This window comes from Cervus canadensis, chromosome 3 (genome assembly GCF_019320065.1).
Source record: "Cervus canadensis isolate Bull #8, Minnesota chromosome 3, ASM1932006v1, whole genome shotgun sequence".
Taxonomy (NCBI): domain Eukaryota; kingdom Metazoa; phylum Chordata; class Mammalia; order Artiodactyla; family Cervidae; genus Cervus; species Cervus canadensis.
In genome coordinates this window covers 66,132,471-66,146,943 of record NC_057388.1, presented here as the reverse complement: position 1 = coordinate 66,146,943, position 14,473 = coordinate 66,132,471, and the positions used below count along the sequence as shown (strand labels likewise).

Sequence of the window (14,473 nt, the reverse complement as noted above, 5' to 3'; positions counted from 1 at the left end):
CCCAGTACAGCATAGCTGCTAAGATTATAGACTCTGAGCTAGACTGCCTGGGCCAGTGCCTTGCTTTAGCCACTGACCAGCTTTGTGCTGTGGGCATGTTATTTAACCTCTTTAAAGGCTCGGTTTCCTTATCTGTAACATGCAAGTGTATTAACAGAACTGACCTCATAGTAAATGATTTAACAAGTGAAAATGTTTATAATAGCACTTAGCATAAATAAAGTACTCTTTACTAGTTTTTTGTTTTGTTTTGTTCCTATTAAATGATAAAGAGAGGCATGTCTGAGGAGCAAAGCAGACAAGTTATTTCAAGAGTAGCTTTTTGCTGTGGTGAAGTCACGGCTAGCTCTCCTGCTGCTGCTAAATCACATCAGTCGTGTCCGACACTGTGCGACCCCATAGACGACAGCCCACCAGGCTCCCGTCCCTGGGATTCTCCAGGCAAGAATACTAGAGTGGGTTGCCATTTCCTTCTCCTAGCACCAGTTAATAAAGTCACAGGTCAGAATCATGAGACCTTTTGTCTAATGTCGCCAAGGATCTGCTGAAGACACACCATCCTCCTTCCATCTGGTTCTGCCAAGGTGACCAAAGCAACACAAGTTTTTATTCCTGACATGTTATATAGAGCAGGGTGAACAATGAGTTCTGCCTTTTTCTTTTCCTGCCCACAGCTTTTGTTTTTCTAAGGTTTCTGTGTGTCTGTAGCAATTATGTCATCAGAGCACCCTGTATGTACTCCCTGCATGAATAAGAAAAATTTAAGTAACAAGAGGTTAGCAGGAGTCATTCCTGAAATCACATGTGGCCTAGATGGTGGACTCCTCTGGCTCTTAGGGATCCCAAAAAAACGTGTCCACCCCCCAATCCTCCCCTCCACTATCTGAAAAATGTTGGGGGAGCACTTGGGAGTTCTTTGGAATAAGCTTTCCTAGAAATGATAGGTTACCTAGCATTCTGCTCAGGTGAGGAATCAGTGACGTGTTTCGTCAGTTTCTCATGGGAAGATTTTCTAGCACCCTCCTATTTCCCAACTTTTGAACTTGAAAATTAAAATTTTTTTTAAAGTGAAAGGCTACCAATGTTTAATAATATATAGCTTCCATTGCACCTTGGTTTATTCACTTGAAATGTTGAAAATAACGATGAGAGGGCTGGGCCATGCCAAGTAAGCTGCTGGTGATGGTGCCCTTCAGCCTGACGACTCCACTTCCAATAGCATTCTGCCTCCCCAGCACTTCCCGTTCTCCCCTTCCTGACATGCTTTCCCTTCTTCTTTTGATATTTTTATTGTCCACTTCTGGCACAAGAATAACCTCCAACCTGGGATTCTGGCTTATTTGTTCACTCCCCAATCCTTAGCCTCTAGAGTAACACCTGATACTCAGGGGATGACAAGACACAGGTTGCTGAATGGCCAAAGTCAATGAGGAAATACTAAGTTTACCATAAGCACCCCAGCTTGCCAATTTTCCTGGTTCCATCCCCATCATCCTTAGCACCAGAGTACACCACAGCCCCGTCTACTTAGTCCTTTAACTCATCAACAGTCACAGGCAGGAGACAAAGCAAAAGATTTCTAAGCAATACAGTGAAAGCAGACATGATCCCATCAGGGGACTCCAAATCTTAATCTTCTTGGGAGGTGAGACCCTGATCTCATCTCTTTGCTTGGATGACTGCTCTCCCAGTCCACCACTCCACAGCCCCACCCTCAAAGAGTCACCTTCATCCTCTTGCAAGGTTGGTTGAAGTTTTGTTGTTTTAGTTATCTCATGGACATATTCAGATACAAATATCAGGGGGAAGAATCCTTTTTACAAGTAAGCACACCTTATATCTCAAATGAATACAAGTACATGAGTTTGAAATACTTTATTTTACTGCACAGATATAATCCAGCCATCTTTGGGGTAAAGGATTGAAGAACTGGAGCAAAACAGTCACTGATGATGGAAAGGCAGGCAAATGGATAATAGCCACATAAAAGAGAATCCAGGCTGTCTTAGGATGAGGACACATCATTCCTGTGAAAAGCAACTAAGTCCTACCATTAAGCTCTGCTATCAAGCAAGTGAATACTTCTCCCCTCCCTGCCCCCATTGATCTTCCCTCCATTATCACCCTCTCTGGATGGAAATGGTGGCTTTTATAAAATCAAGGACCTCTTACAGACACAAACAGGTAACCAACCCCCATCCCCACCCCCACAGCTTCTGAAAAATCCTATAAATTACACCAAAAGTGAGTCATTCCTCCACTTGACTGTCAGCAAGATGGCACAGGAACTGTTTCCTTTTTACTCACCACCCTGTGCCCTGAGCCTGGCACCCAGCAAACACGTCAAGCATATTTGTTGGATAAATGCCTTTGTTAACACAAAGTTTTTGTAATTCTTTGGATCAATCAACTCTCCAGCCAAAAACTCATAAAATCAAAATAGGGCAGTGTCAATGGAACAGGACTATAAACGGGTGCCAGTCACTGGCCCACTGCACAGAGCAGGCTATTGATAGGAACTCCCCAACCAAAACCCACATTCCAGTAATGAGGAGCAGTGTCTCCAGCGAAAAGTATCTCTACAGCCCCAAACAGTAAATATTGCCCCCCATCTGCCTCCCACCCAACCAGCTGCCTTTCAAAATTTTCTTGAAAAAAGTGCTTCCTTTCCATTAATAAAACCTATTTTTAAAAAAATAAGAGTGAATTGGACCTAAATCGGAAACAGAAATGAGACTGGATCGCCAAACTCAGTCCTTGCAGGATCTCATTTATCTAGCAGGTCACTTGAGTAAAAGGACCATTATCCATGGCTTTTGTACAAATACATTTTCTTCTTCAAGGGTAGAGTTTAAATTCCTGTAAGGCACTGCACACCCACACACCCATTAATAAACCTGTGGCTCTCCTCTCCTCGCTCAATAAGTGAAGTCGGTCTTTTGAGTACCTTTTAAATAACCTTGAAAAGCCCAAACCTTTTTTTTTTTTCTTTCCCCTTTCTTTTTTTAAACCAAAATCTCTGCAGTCAGGAGTCCACCAGGGCAAAATGAAGGAAGGGAGATTCAGATTTTGGTTTAAGCCACCGGCTTCAAGGAAGTTGACCACGTTCCCCAGTGCTTGGACCCCTTCTGGCCTCGCCCCTCCCCCCAAGGGAAAGGCGCTGCGACGTGGCCACCGGGGCTACCCGGTCCCGAGTCCGCCGACGCCCTCGCAGCGGGTGGTGGCGGCGACGACGACCACAGTCCCTAGAGACAAAGTTCTGTAGTGCACTGACTTCTATCATATTCAGAGTCGGAGTGTCTCAGAACTTTGCCTCAAAAGACCAAACTGTCCTCCTCCAGAAGTTTCTTCCTGCAGGTGTGCTCCCCCACCAACCCCCAGCTAAGACAAAGAACAACTCGTTAAAAGCAATTTAGCTCAGGATGCGACCGATAATGGAATGGGTCATTAATTATGGAAAGTTACTGCCGCAGTCAGCAGGAGCAAATGCCCAACAGAAATGGTGTTTCAACAGCCCGGTTCGACAAATTCTGCTCGCGATGTCACAGCAAGCGGGCTGCTGCAATCACACGCCCTCCCCCGCCTTCCAACCCATCCCAGATTAGAACCTACTCCCGGTCGAACCCCACCTTCTCCTCGGTCCTGCTCTTTAAACTTTTGCAAGCTGCTAACTCACTCCACTTAACTCGTGGCAACTTTTTACCTTCCCTTCTGGAAAGTTGGTGGGGGAGGGGGCTGCCCGAAGACGAATTCTCGGAGCTGGAAGAGTTAAAAGCGGGGGGGAAGAGGGACGAATACAGGCTCGGGAAATGCCCCGCGGATGGGACGGCCCAGGGAAGCGAGGCAGCTCGGGGCCTCCACAGCGGCCCCCCTTCCCCCAGCCATTCCCACCACTCAATTCCCGGTCTCCCCGCTGCCCGCGCCCAGCCCCAGAACTCGCGTCTATGCAGTCCTCTCCCCTCCGCTCCACCCACCCACTCTCTGGGATTCTCTCTGCCCCAGTAGTTAGCGAGCTTCCCGCGGACCCCCTGTGCTTCCCCCTAGCACACGCCACCCTCTCTGTTCTGAGCCCCGGCCCTGCACCCCCGGCCCTCGCAGTCTCAGCGGCCGAGCGCCCTCCCAGCCCCGACAGCCCCCTCCCCCTACATACCGCACCCGAACAGCTGTTGCACCCGTGCAACAGGTCTGCAAAGTGCCTTCCCCACCTTCCCCCCAACCGCTCGCCACCGTCCCCTACCCTACAACCCCCCAGAACCAGGGCCGGAGGGGCAGTGGGGTGCACAGGCGGCTGACGAAGTGCGGGATGCCCCCGAGGCGCCGGGGACTGGGGGCGGGTGGTCGGGCTCCGGCCTCCCAGGGCCGGGGCGCCCTCCCGCATGGCCCCTCCTGCGCCCGCCACAGGCTCCCCAGCCTGCCCCTCCAGCAGCAGCAGCCAGGCATTCCCGGGCGGGCTCCCCCCCTCGCGCTCCGCTCTGCTCCCTTCCATCTTGACTTTTGCCGACGTGGAAATTTTGGGTTTGGAGACGACCTGCGCTCTTATTGGCTGCCGGCGGGCGGGGTCGGAGGTCACGGCTGCTCTCGCTATTCCGCGCCAAGGGGAGCCGCACAGCGGCTCGTGTCAAGTCAGCAGGTTCCCTCCGCCTCCCCGGGGTCACGTGCGCCCCGGGCAGGCCCCGGAGCCACCTCCTTATGCAAATACAGCAGCCGCGCCGGGCTGGGGGCGGGACGGAGGCGGGAGTAGGCGGGCGCGCGGGGCGGGGGCGGGGTTGCGGCTCGCCTGCCGGGCCGGGGGAGGAACCGGGAGGGGCGGGGTGCTCCAGGTGGCCACCTGGCTCGGCGTCCCGCCACGCCCCTCTGCCACCCATCCCACCCCGGCCCCCCTGCTTTTTCTGCCTCTAGTGAGTCTGCTGGACCTTTTCCCCCGCTAGCCCCACTGGGCCTCAGGAACCCCGGCTTTTGTAAGATACCCTTCACTGCCCGCTTCCTTCCGAGTCCTTCCACCAGACCCGAGCCGAGCCCGGTTGGGCCGCGGGTCTCCTGGACCAGGGAAGGGGAGGCAGCCAGGCTGCCTGCAGGGCTGAGAACGAAATGGAAACCTCGGGGAGGGCAGTTTCCTCCTTTGGCAGGGAGTTGAGAGAACTAACAGCGAGATTCCCAGTAAGAGAATTCTGGGACAAAAGCAAAATCAAGAATTCGTCAGGGTTAAAAGTACTCCCTTTTAATTAAATGCCTTCTGTCTCTTCCCACCCCCATAAAAAGAGACCAAAATACTAAAAGTCCTGATTTAAAAAACAAACAAACAAACAAACGAGTCTACAAGGACAACCCGACAGGCCGGTCCATCTCCACCCCGCCCTCTGCTGAGTACTGGGCAGCCGAGAGTGGAACCCAGGGACGCGTTCTCCTCCCTACATCTGGATGGAGGTGTGACTTCGGGAGCTCAGAATTCCGTGAGAAGTCACGAGGCATGTAAAAGGAATCAATGCCTAACGTGGTTCCCCAAGCATGCCAAGGAAGGTGCATTTTAGAAAGAAAGGGAATCGATGAATGGCCACATGACCAAGACCTCTTCCTTCCCTCCCCCTTCCCCAAGGAAAAGAAAGTAACAGCAATGCAAAGGTAAAGCCCATATTATAAATGCTGACTCTGATGGTTATTGTAAGATCTGCCAGCTTCTAGTCACCAAGAAAAAGGACAGGGGCTGCATTAAAAAAAAATGTTTTTTTTTCCTCAAAATTGGCCCAATTATTTTTTCCTTCCTGTAATAAAATATCTGTATCATCTTAATCCTTTGTCGATCAAAAGTCTGATACAGAAAAGCAAAAGATACATTTTCATGGGAAGATTCTTACCTGTAAAATTCTTCCCATCCTCTCTTCTTAATTTACTCTCCTTCTCCCCATTTCCCCCTATGGAAAGGTAAATCATTGCTCCTTCCAACTGTTTTATCCTCAAGGAGCTTTTCCACTCTCCTTTCTCTTTGCTCTGCACTCTGGGTTTATCTGACCCTTCCCGGCTTTGCAGGGGCCTCTCCCTTGGCATTGTCTCGTCCAGCCCCCCAACCCCTCCTCGGCCAGGGCCTGCCGGCAGCGCTTGCTGGGCCTCGGAGTTGGTCCTGGCTCTGCTGCCTGTTCAGTTGTGTGCACTGGAATATTGATTTTTCAGTGTGTGCGCGCCGGCTCTGTAAAAATCAATATTTCAGTAGCTCGAGCACAGCGCAGGGCAGTGTAATGGAGCCGGGCTGCTGATGTAACGTGCGGGGTCCACCGTCAGCGATTGAGGTCAGTCAGAAAATGGCAGTGTGTTTTCCTATTTCATTGTTTGCTTCAGAGGGAAGGAAGGAGTTTGCATACCGCTGTGTACATCAGATTCCAGGACAGAGTAACGTTAGTGCTGTTGGGTGACATGTGAACCAAAGTTAGAAAGTTATATATTCTTAGGCAAAAGTGGGATGGAAACCTCCTATTATCCATTCTAAGAACTGCTACATAAGACATTGGGAAGGGGGAGGTTATCGTCTGCCTCCATCCTACCAAATTTCACAATGAGAAAAGAAAAGAAAAACAGGCTCTCTCCAGGAAAGGATTAGAGTTCATCTTTGGATGAACTGGATATATGGATCATTATTAATTATTAATCTACAGTCCTTAACATATGCTTTTGATTAATGAGGACAAGAGGTTTCTGGCATGATTTGAAGAAAAAAATAACTCTACCAATTTAGGGGCCATCCTCATGACATTTGCAGCAAATGTGGAAAGATGCTGGGCTTAAGAGTCAGGCCAGTGGGTTCTGACCAAGTGTGTGCTCCACTGAGGTACCCTTTCTAATCGCCTCACCTCTCTGAGCCTCAGGGACTCTACCTACAAATTAAAGGGTTACGTTAAATGTCATCTATACATTCTCTAGCTCTAACACCTATGATTCTACTGGAAAAAAAGATTATAGTTAAAACCTTCAAAAACAAAAATAAAATGTGGTGTATACCATGGATAAGAAAAATAGACTAATGCTGCAGCAACAGAAAGTCTTGCTCTAACTGGGTATTTTACTTCTTTTAAATTCTATTCCAGTGCAATCTTATGAGAGTAATTTGGCCTTTTTTAAAAAATGCATTTCTTTTGAACTAGCATTTCTAAGAGTTTTTCCTAAAGAAATTATTACTATCACTGGAAAGATGTTTATCACTGTCAGTTTTAGAGCACTGAAACATTAGAAACAATGTAAGAATCCAATAATAGGGACATGTATTAGATAAAATATGGTATTGGATTGGCTAAAAATTTCATTTGGAGTTTTCAATAATGTTGTCAAAAAAACTCAAATGAACTTTTTGGCCAATCTAGTAGTTAATCAGTGGAACACAACTATTTAGTATGATCGTGCTGAGTGGATATTAAAAGAATGTCAAAGATTTACATTGAAATGTATGTACTGTTTAAATCTCTATCTATGTATATCTCATCATGGTAAAGGAGATGGGCTCTGGAGCCAGCTGGCCTGAATTCAGATCTCGATCTACTACTAACTGGGTTCCCCAGTGGCTCAGTGGGTAAAGCATCCCTGCAGTGCAGGGATCTAATCCCTAGATGGGGAAGATCCCTTGGAGAAGGGCATGGCAACCCACTCCAGTACTCTTGCCTGGAGAATCCCGTGAACAGAGGAGCCTGGAAGGCTATACAACCCAAAGGGTCAAAAAGAGTCAGACCCAAGTGAATGACTAAGCATAGTCTACCTCTAACTAGCTGTATGGCTGTGGTCAGCTATAAACTAAACACAATAGTTTTCTATTGCTGCTATAATAAATTACCACAAACTTTGTGACTTAAGACAACACAGACTTATCAGTATCATCTTACAGCTCTGGAGATAGCCCAAACTAGCTTTCACTGGGTCAAAATCTCCCCTATGTAGGCTCAAGGGGAGAATCTGTTTGCTTGCCTTTTCTAGAGGCTGCCTGCATTCCTTATATCATGGCCCTATCCTCCGTCTTCAAAGCACAGCACACCAATCTCTGCAGTCTCGGTGGACTTTCATCCTCCAGTCCCCCTTTTAAAACAGTCTTTGTGATAATACCTGGATAATCCAGGATAATCTATCTCGAGATTCTTAATCACGTCTGAAAAGTTGCTGTTGCCAGGTAAGGTAACACATTCTTAGGTTCTAGAGATTAGGACAGGATGTCTTTGGAACCATTATTCTACCACATAGGGCTAAAATCAAGGTGTCAACAGGGTGGCAGCCCTTTCTGGAGACTCTAAGGGAGAATTTGTCTTTTTGCCTTTTCCAGCTTCTAGAGGCTGCATGTATTTCTTGGCTCATGGACCCCTTCCTCATTCTTGAAAGCCAGCAATGGCTGGTGGAATCTTTCTCGGATTGTATCATTCCCACACTAACTTTTCTGGCTCCCTCTTCTATATTTAAGAACCCTTGTGATTATGTTGAGCCCATCTGGGTAATCTAAAATAATTTCCCTATTTCAAGGTCAGCTCGTTAGCAACCTCAATTCCATCTACTTCCTTAATTCTCCTTGAACATGAAACATAACATATTCACAGGCTTCTGGGATTAGGATGTGGACATCTTTGAATGGATATTCTTCTGCTTACTACCTTCAGGATAATGGTAATAATCTGCATCATGAGGTTGTGAAGAAGATCAAAAGAATTAACAAACACATGTAAAATGATTAGAATAGTGCTTGGCACACAGTAAGCACTCCATACTAATTATCCCATAGTCAGCAATCTGTAATAATTATCTATTACATTATTATCTGGAAAGGAAATACAGAATGTATACAGGAGGTGCATCTAGAAGGTGGGATTAAATTGATTTTTACTTTCTTTGTTTCTGCTATTTGTTTTTCCCTTTTCTTCCATGGCCAAGTATTACTTGAGCACTTTTAAAATTTTTAAATAAAAATGCCGTTGCTGCTGCTGCTAAGTCGCTTCAGTCGTGTCCGACTCTGTGCAACCCCATGGACGGCAGCACACCAGGCTCCCCCGTCCCTGAGATTCTCCAGGCAAGAACACTGGAGTGGGTTGCCATTTCCTTCTCCAGTGCATGAAAGGGAAAAGGGAAAGGGAAGTCTCTCAGTCGTGTCCGACTCCTAGCGACCTCATGGACTGCAGCCCACCAGACTCCTCCATCCATGGGATTTTCCAGGCAAGAGTACTGGAGTGGGTCGCCAGTGCCTTCTCTGAAATAAAAATGAGACAAACCAATAAAGGAGGTTGTCATAGTAAAATGAGAACACAACTTAATTTGGGGTTAAAAGGTTCAAGTACTCATCTCAGTCCTACTGATGAACACAAATTGTGATATTGAACAAGCTGTCTCACCTCTCTATAGTTCAGTTTTTCTCACTGGTAATCTGGAGGAGATTTACTATATACTTTGCAAGGTCCTTCCAGTTCTAAATGCCATATATCTGAGATTTTAAACATCAACAAGTTGATAAATCGTAGCGAACACTGCTTAGTATATAAAAAACGCTACAAAATTAGTAAGAAAAAAGATAGCCTTATGTGGATTAAAGAAGGGGTAAAAAGCATAAGCAGGCATTTCACAGAAGCAAAATGAATGGTAAATAAGCATAGGAAAAGATCATTAGTAACAGGTAAATGCAATTTAAACCTTCAGTGAGATATTTTATACCCACTAGGTTGGCAAAAATCCAGAAGTTCAACAGAGTAAGTGATTGGAGATGACGTAAATGAATGGTAATGCTTGCTTGGTGCTGCTTGGAGCCGAAATTAGTACAACTGCTTTGGAAAGCAATTTGACATTCTCTTGTATTGTAATGACATCCCGTTCATCATGTAAAATTGAACATTGATGTCCTGATGTCCAGCATTTCCACCCAGAAAAACTCTTGTCCATGTATCCTGGGAGGCAGACATGAGAATGGTCATAGCAGCACTGCTCATGACGTTGAGAAACTGAAAACAGCCCACAGCAAATGGATAAACTGTGCTCTACTCACACAATGGATTATTATACAGCAGTGAAAATGAACAAACAACTCTTCACGTGGCCGTGGATCAAGTTTAGAAACACAATACTAAGTGGGGGAAAAAAACAAGTCCTAAGAGACTACAAATATAAAGATGTCATTTTATAAAGCCCAAACCCAAGCAAAACCAATATATATTTTGTAAGGGTTAAAAATGAGTAATTAAAAGAAGGAAATAGTAAACAGAAAATTCAGGATAGTAGTTATTGATGCAGTGTGGCGGGAAGGAGGGAGAGATGTAACTGGTAATGTTCTAGTCCCTTAACTGTACAGTAGGCTCCTAAGTGCTTGTTTAATTATACATCATAACTTGCATTTGTGTGAGTTATATTTTTTGTGTTTATAAACATTAAATTAAAATGATTTCTTAAAAAAAGAATACTTTTTAGGAGCTGCTGTATTCTAATCTAGGATGCTTCCTGTAGTTGATGCTAATCACTCTGATTCCTTTCAAATTCATGAAAGTAAAGTCTTTATGGTTAATTTGCTATTTGCGATCCTGCTAGTTAAGCAGACTTCATAACAGCCTGGGCTTGTGCAACTGTTGTTTTCAGTGTATGCTCAAAATGAACTCCATACTCTCTGAGATCCATAACCCCAGAGGGCTTTACACCTACAGAAAAAGTACCTCCAGAAGTCTCTTGCAGCCTGCCTTCTGTGTGCCCCAAAGCTAGCCATTTTGGAGTTTCCTTCTTTAGGTCTGAAACACAAGGTTCATAAATAGCCAGCCCAGCCTAGGTGAATCTGTTACTCTTCCAATTCATTACAGTATATATTTCAAAGCTGAAGAATCACATTCCTGTTTCCCTGACTTATTTTGTGTCATTTCAGAAGATTTGTCCATCTAGTCATGGTCCAGAGGGGCGTGATCTCACATTCAGCAACAACCCTGGCATTCATGTTATTTTTTACTTCCATCTTGATCCTCTCACTTCCCAAAGAATAAACCAGATTTGTTGAGTTGCTTTTCCATTTCCCAAACTCTCAGTGAGGAATTTGGAGGTAATTAACAGAACTCAAGGGTACCTGAGTAAACATCAACGTTTCCAGTGAGAGGATTAGCTTGCATAGGGCTTGCCAACTGAAGTTAGTGCGAGATGGATGGAGGAGGATGGATGAGGGCACTCTTTGAGGCAGCAGTGACACCTGTCTTCCAAAACGCACCTTTTGGATGTTGGATACTATACACACATCAGTTGGGTGAAGTACTGGTTTGTAAGACTCACTACCTAAAGTAGAATGGCCCCTAAGTTGTTACATACCACTTTGCGTGAGGTCCTCAGTTTTGGAGACAAAATTTTTAAGACTTTTTATCACGAAAAATTCCCAAAAATATACAACAGGAAAAAAAAAGTATAACGTAAATATATTCTATAAAATAAACAAAAAAATTACATAAAATGCTTAATGAAATCCATCAGCAGTTTCAACATTTATTAACTCATGAACATTCTTGTTTCATTTGTAACCCCTTCTCTTCCAGGATTATTTTAAAGCAAATCCTTAATATCGTGGGGTGCAGATACTGTGAATAGATCATTGTGATAAGTAATCTCAAAGGTCTTAAAAGAGTATTATTAATGGCAATATAGAGTACAATCTTTCTTTGCAAACTTGTTACAAGACAGTTTTAAAAATCATTCACCTAGAGCCAGACATCCTGGAATGTGAAGTCAAGTGGGCCTTAGGAAGCATCATTATGAACAAAGCTAGTGGAAGTGATGGAATTCCAGTTGAGCTATTTCAAATCCTGAGATATGCTGTGAAAGTGCTGCACTCAATATGCCAGCAAATTTGGAAAACTCAACAGTGGCCACAGGACTGGAAAAGGTCAGTTTTCATTCCAATCCCAAAGAAAGGCAATGCCAAAGAATGCTCAAACTACCGTGCAATTGCAGTCATCTCACACGCTAGCAAAGTAATGCTCAAAATTCTCCAAGCCAGGCTTCAGCAATACGTGAACCATAACTTCCAGATGTTCAACTTGGTTTTAGAAAAGGCAGGGAACCAGAGATCAAATTGCCAACATCGCTGATCATCAAAAAAGCAAGAGAGTTCCAGAAAAACATCTATTTCTGCTTATTGACTATGCCAAAGCCTTGACTGTGTAATCACAATAAACTGTGGAAAATTCTGAAAGAGATGGGAATACCAGACCACCTGACCTGCCTCTTGAGAAACCTGTATGCATTCAGGAAGAACAGTTTAAATGGGACATAGAACAACAGCCTGGTTCCAAATAGAGAAAGGAGTATGTCAAGGCTGTATGGTGTCACCCTGCTTATTTAACTTATATGCAGAGTACATCATGAGAAATGCTGGGCTGGAGAAGCACAAGCTGGAATCAAGATTGCCAGGAGAAATATCAATAACCTCAGATATGCAGATGACACCACCCTTATGGCAGAAATTGAAGAACTAAAGAGCCTCTTGATGAAAGTGAAAGAGGAGAGTGAAAAAGTTGGCTTAAAGCTCAACATTCAGAAAACTAAGATCATGGCATCTGGTCCCCTCACTTCATGGCAAATAGATGGGGAAACATCGGAAAATGCTGACTTTATTTTTTGGGCTCAAAATTCACTTTTCGATGGTATTGCAAGCCAGAAATTAAAGAGACGCTTACTCCTTGAGGCAAATTATACAACCTAACAGCATATTAAAAGCAGAGACATTAACTTTGTCAACAAAGTCCATTATCAACCGCTAGGTTTCCAGTAGTCATGTATGGAGATTGTAAGAGTACTATAAAGAAAGCTGAGCACTGAAGAATTGATGCTTTTGAACTGTGGTGTTGGAGAAGACTCTTGAGAGTCCCTTGGACTGCAAGGAGATCAAATCAGTCAATCCTCGAGGAAATCAACCCTGAATATTCACTGGAACAACTGATGTTGTAGCTGAAGCTCCAATACTTTGGCCACCTGATGCAAAGAACTGACTCATTTGAAAAGACCCTGATGTTGGGAAAGACTGAAGGCAAGAGGAGAAGAGGATAGCAGAAGATAAGACGGTTAGATAGTCTCACTGACTTAATGGACATGAATTTGAGCAAACTGTGGGAGATACTGGAGGAGAGAGGGGACTGGCATGCTACAGTCCATGGGGTCACAAAGAGTCGGACACGACTTAGCGACTGAACAACAGCAAGGTACTTTGATTGCTTGACTAAGGGCTCTGAACTTGACTTAGAAGGCTTTGGGGCACCAAAGATTCTTGAGAATAGGGCTTTGTCTTGGATTCTATGGACTTCTAGTTACTACAATGAAAGTGTAGGGAATTACCCTTGAAAGCATGGGCCACTCCTCCAAACCAAGGTGCTACTCTTCTAAAGAATGAATTGCTTTCTACCTAATACTCAAGTTGTGCTCTGTAGACTAGAGGCTCCAAGGAGGAGCCACTCATTCTCATTTTCCAACCCCCATGGCAACTGGCCGAAGGCACACCATAGGCACTTCGGTATTTGTGGGATGTGTGGATATTATACCAGGTTTTACCATATCAAATTGTCACTATTTGACCCCTTTTGGCCTAAAAAAATGGCACCAATTATGGTTTCAATCTATTTTAAGGCATTCTATTACAGTTATACACAGAGATTGACTAATGTTAAAATTCAAGGGCACTGCTACTAAAGGAATTAAAGGAAGCATTAGAAAATATTTAGGGGCTATTGTTGAATATATCTATATAAATATTATACATATATGCATATGTAATATACATATACTAGCTATTGTAGAATATGTGTATATATATAGAGAGAGACTTAAAGTCCTGTCTATAGTTATTTATAGAAGAAATATTATCCAGGCAATCTGATCCTGAGGCCAAATCAGAAGCTCAAATTTCATTCAAATCAGGTTCATGAACTTAACAGAAAGCTCAATACAGTAGATCAAAAATGAAAGGGGAGAAAGAGAAACAAGAAAATTGGATAAATTTTGTCCAGTAGTTGATGTCAGATATAGTGTTTCATAGAGGATTCTTTATGTGTACGAAGAGGTCATTTTTAGCTACCTTCGACTAAGAAGTTAGGAAATTTTAATAGTTACTTATATTTCACATTATTACAATTTCCTAACTTTTTGGTTATAATTAAGCATATGTCACACTGGGTTTCCCTGGTGGCTCGGTGATAAAGAATCTTCCTGCAATGCAGGAGACTTGGGTTCAGTCCCTGGGTTGGGAAGATCCCCTGGAGGAGGGCATAGCAACCCACTCTAGTACTCTTGCCTACAGGATCCCATGGACAAAGGAGCCTGTCAGGCTGCAGGTCACAGGGTCACATAGTCAGACACGACTGAAGTGACTAAGCAGCAGCATATGTGACATTAGAGATGAGATCATCAATCAAAGGAAAAAGATGAGTTGATGTCAGAGTCCCTCATAAATCCAAAGAGATCCGCCCAGCTGGGAACCCTCCCACTGACCGTGGCAGCTACCACAGAGGGTCAAGAT

General features: G+C 44.4%; 1 protein-coding gene across 1 annotated transcript; it reads right to left on the bottom strand.

Annotated features, from left to right (window-relative positions):
• Window positions 1-453: 453 nt before the first annotated feature.
• On the bottom strand, window positions 454-6,042 carry LOC122437811 (translation initiation factor IF-2-like). Its single transcript, XM_043462336.1, has 3 exons — window positions 5,853-6,042; window positions 4,656-5,117; window positions 454-4,581 (listed from the first exon to the last, which is right to left on the bottom strand). Exons 1-3 carry the CDS (start codon window positions 6,040-6,042, stop codon window positions 3,668-3,670), a joined length of 1,566 nt encoding a protein of 521 aa, XP_043318271.1. The 3' UTR covers window positions 454-3,667.
• Between the last annotated feature and the right edge of the window lie 8,431 nt (window positions 6,043-14,473).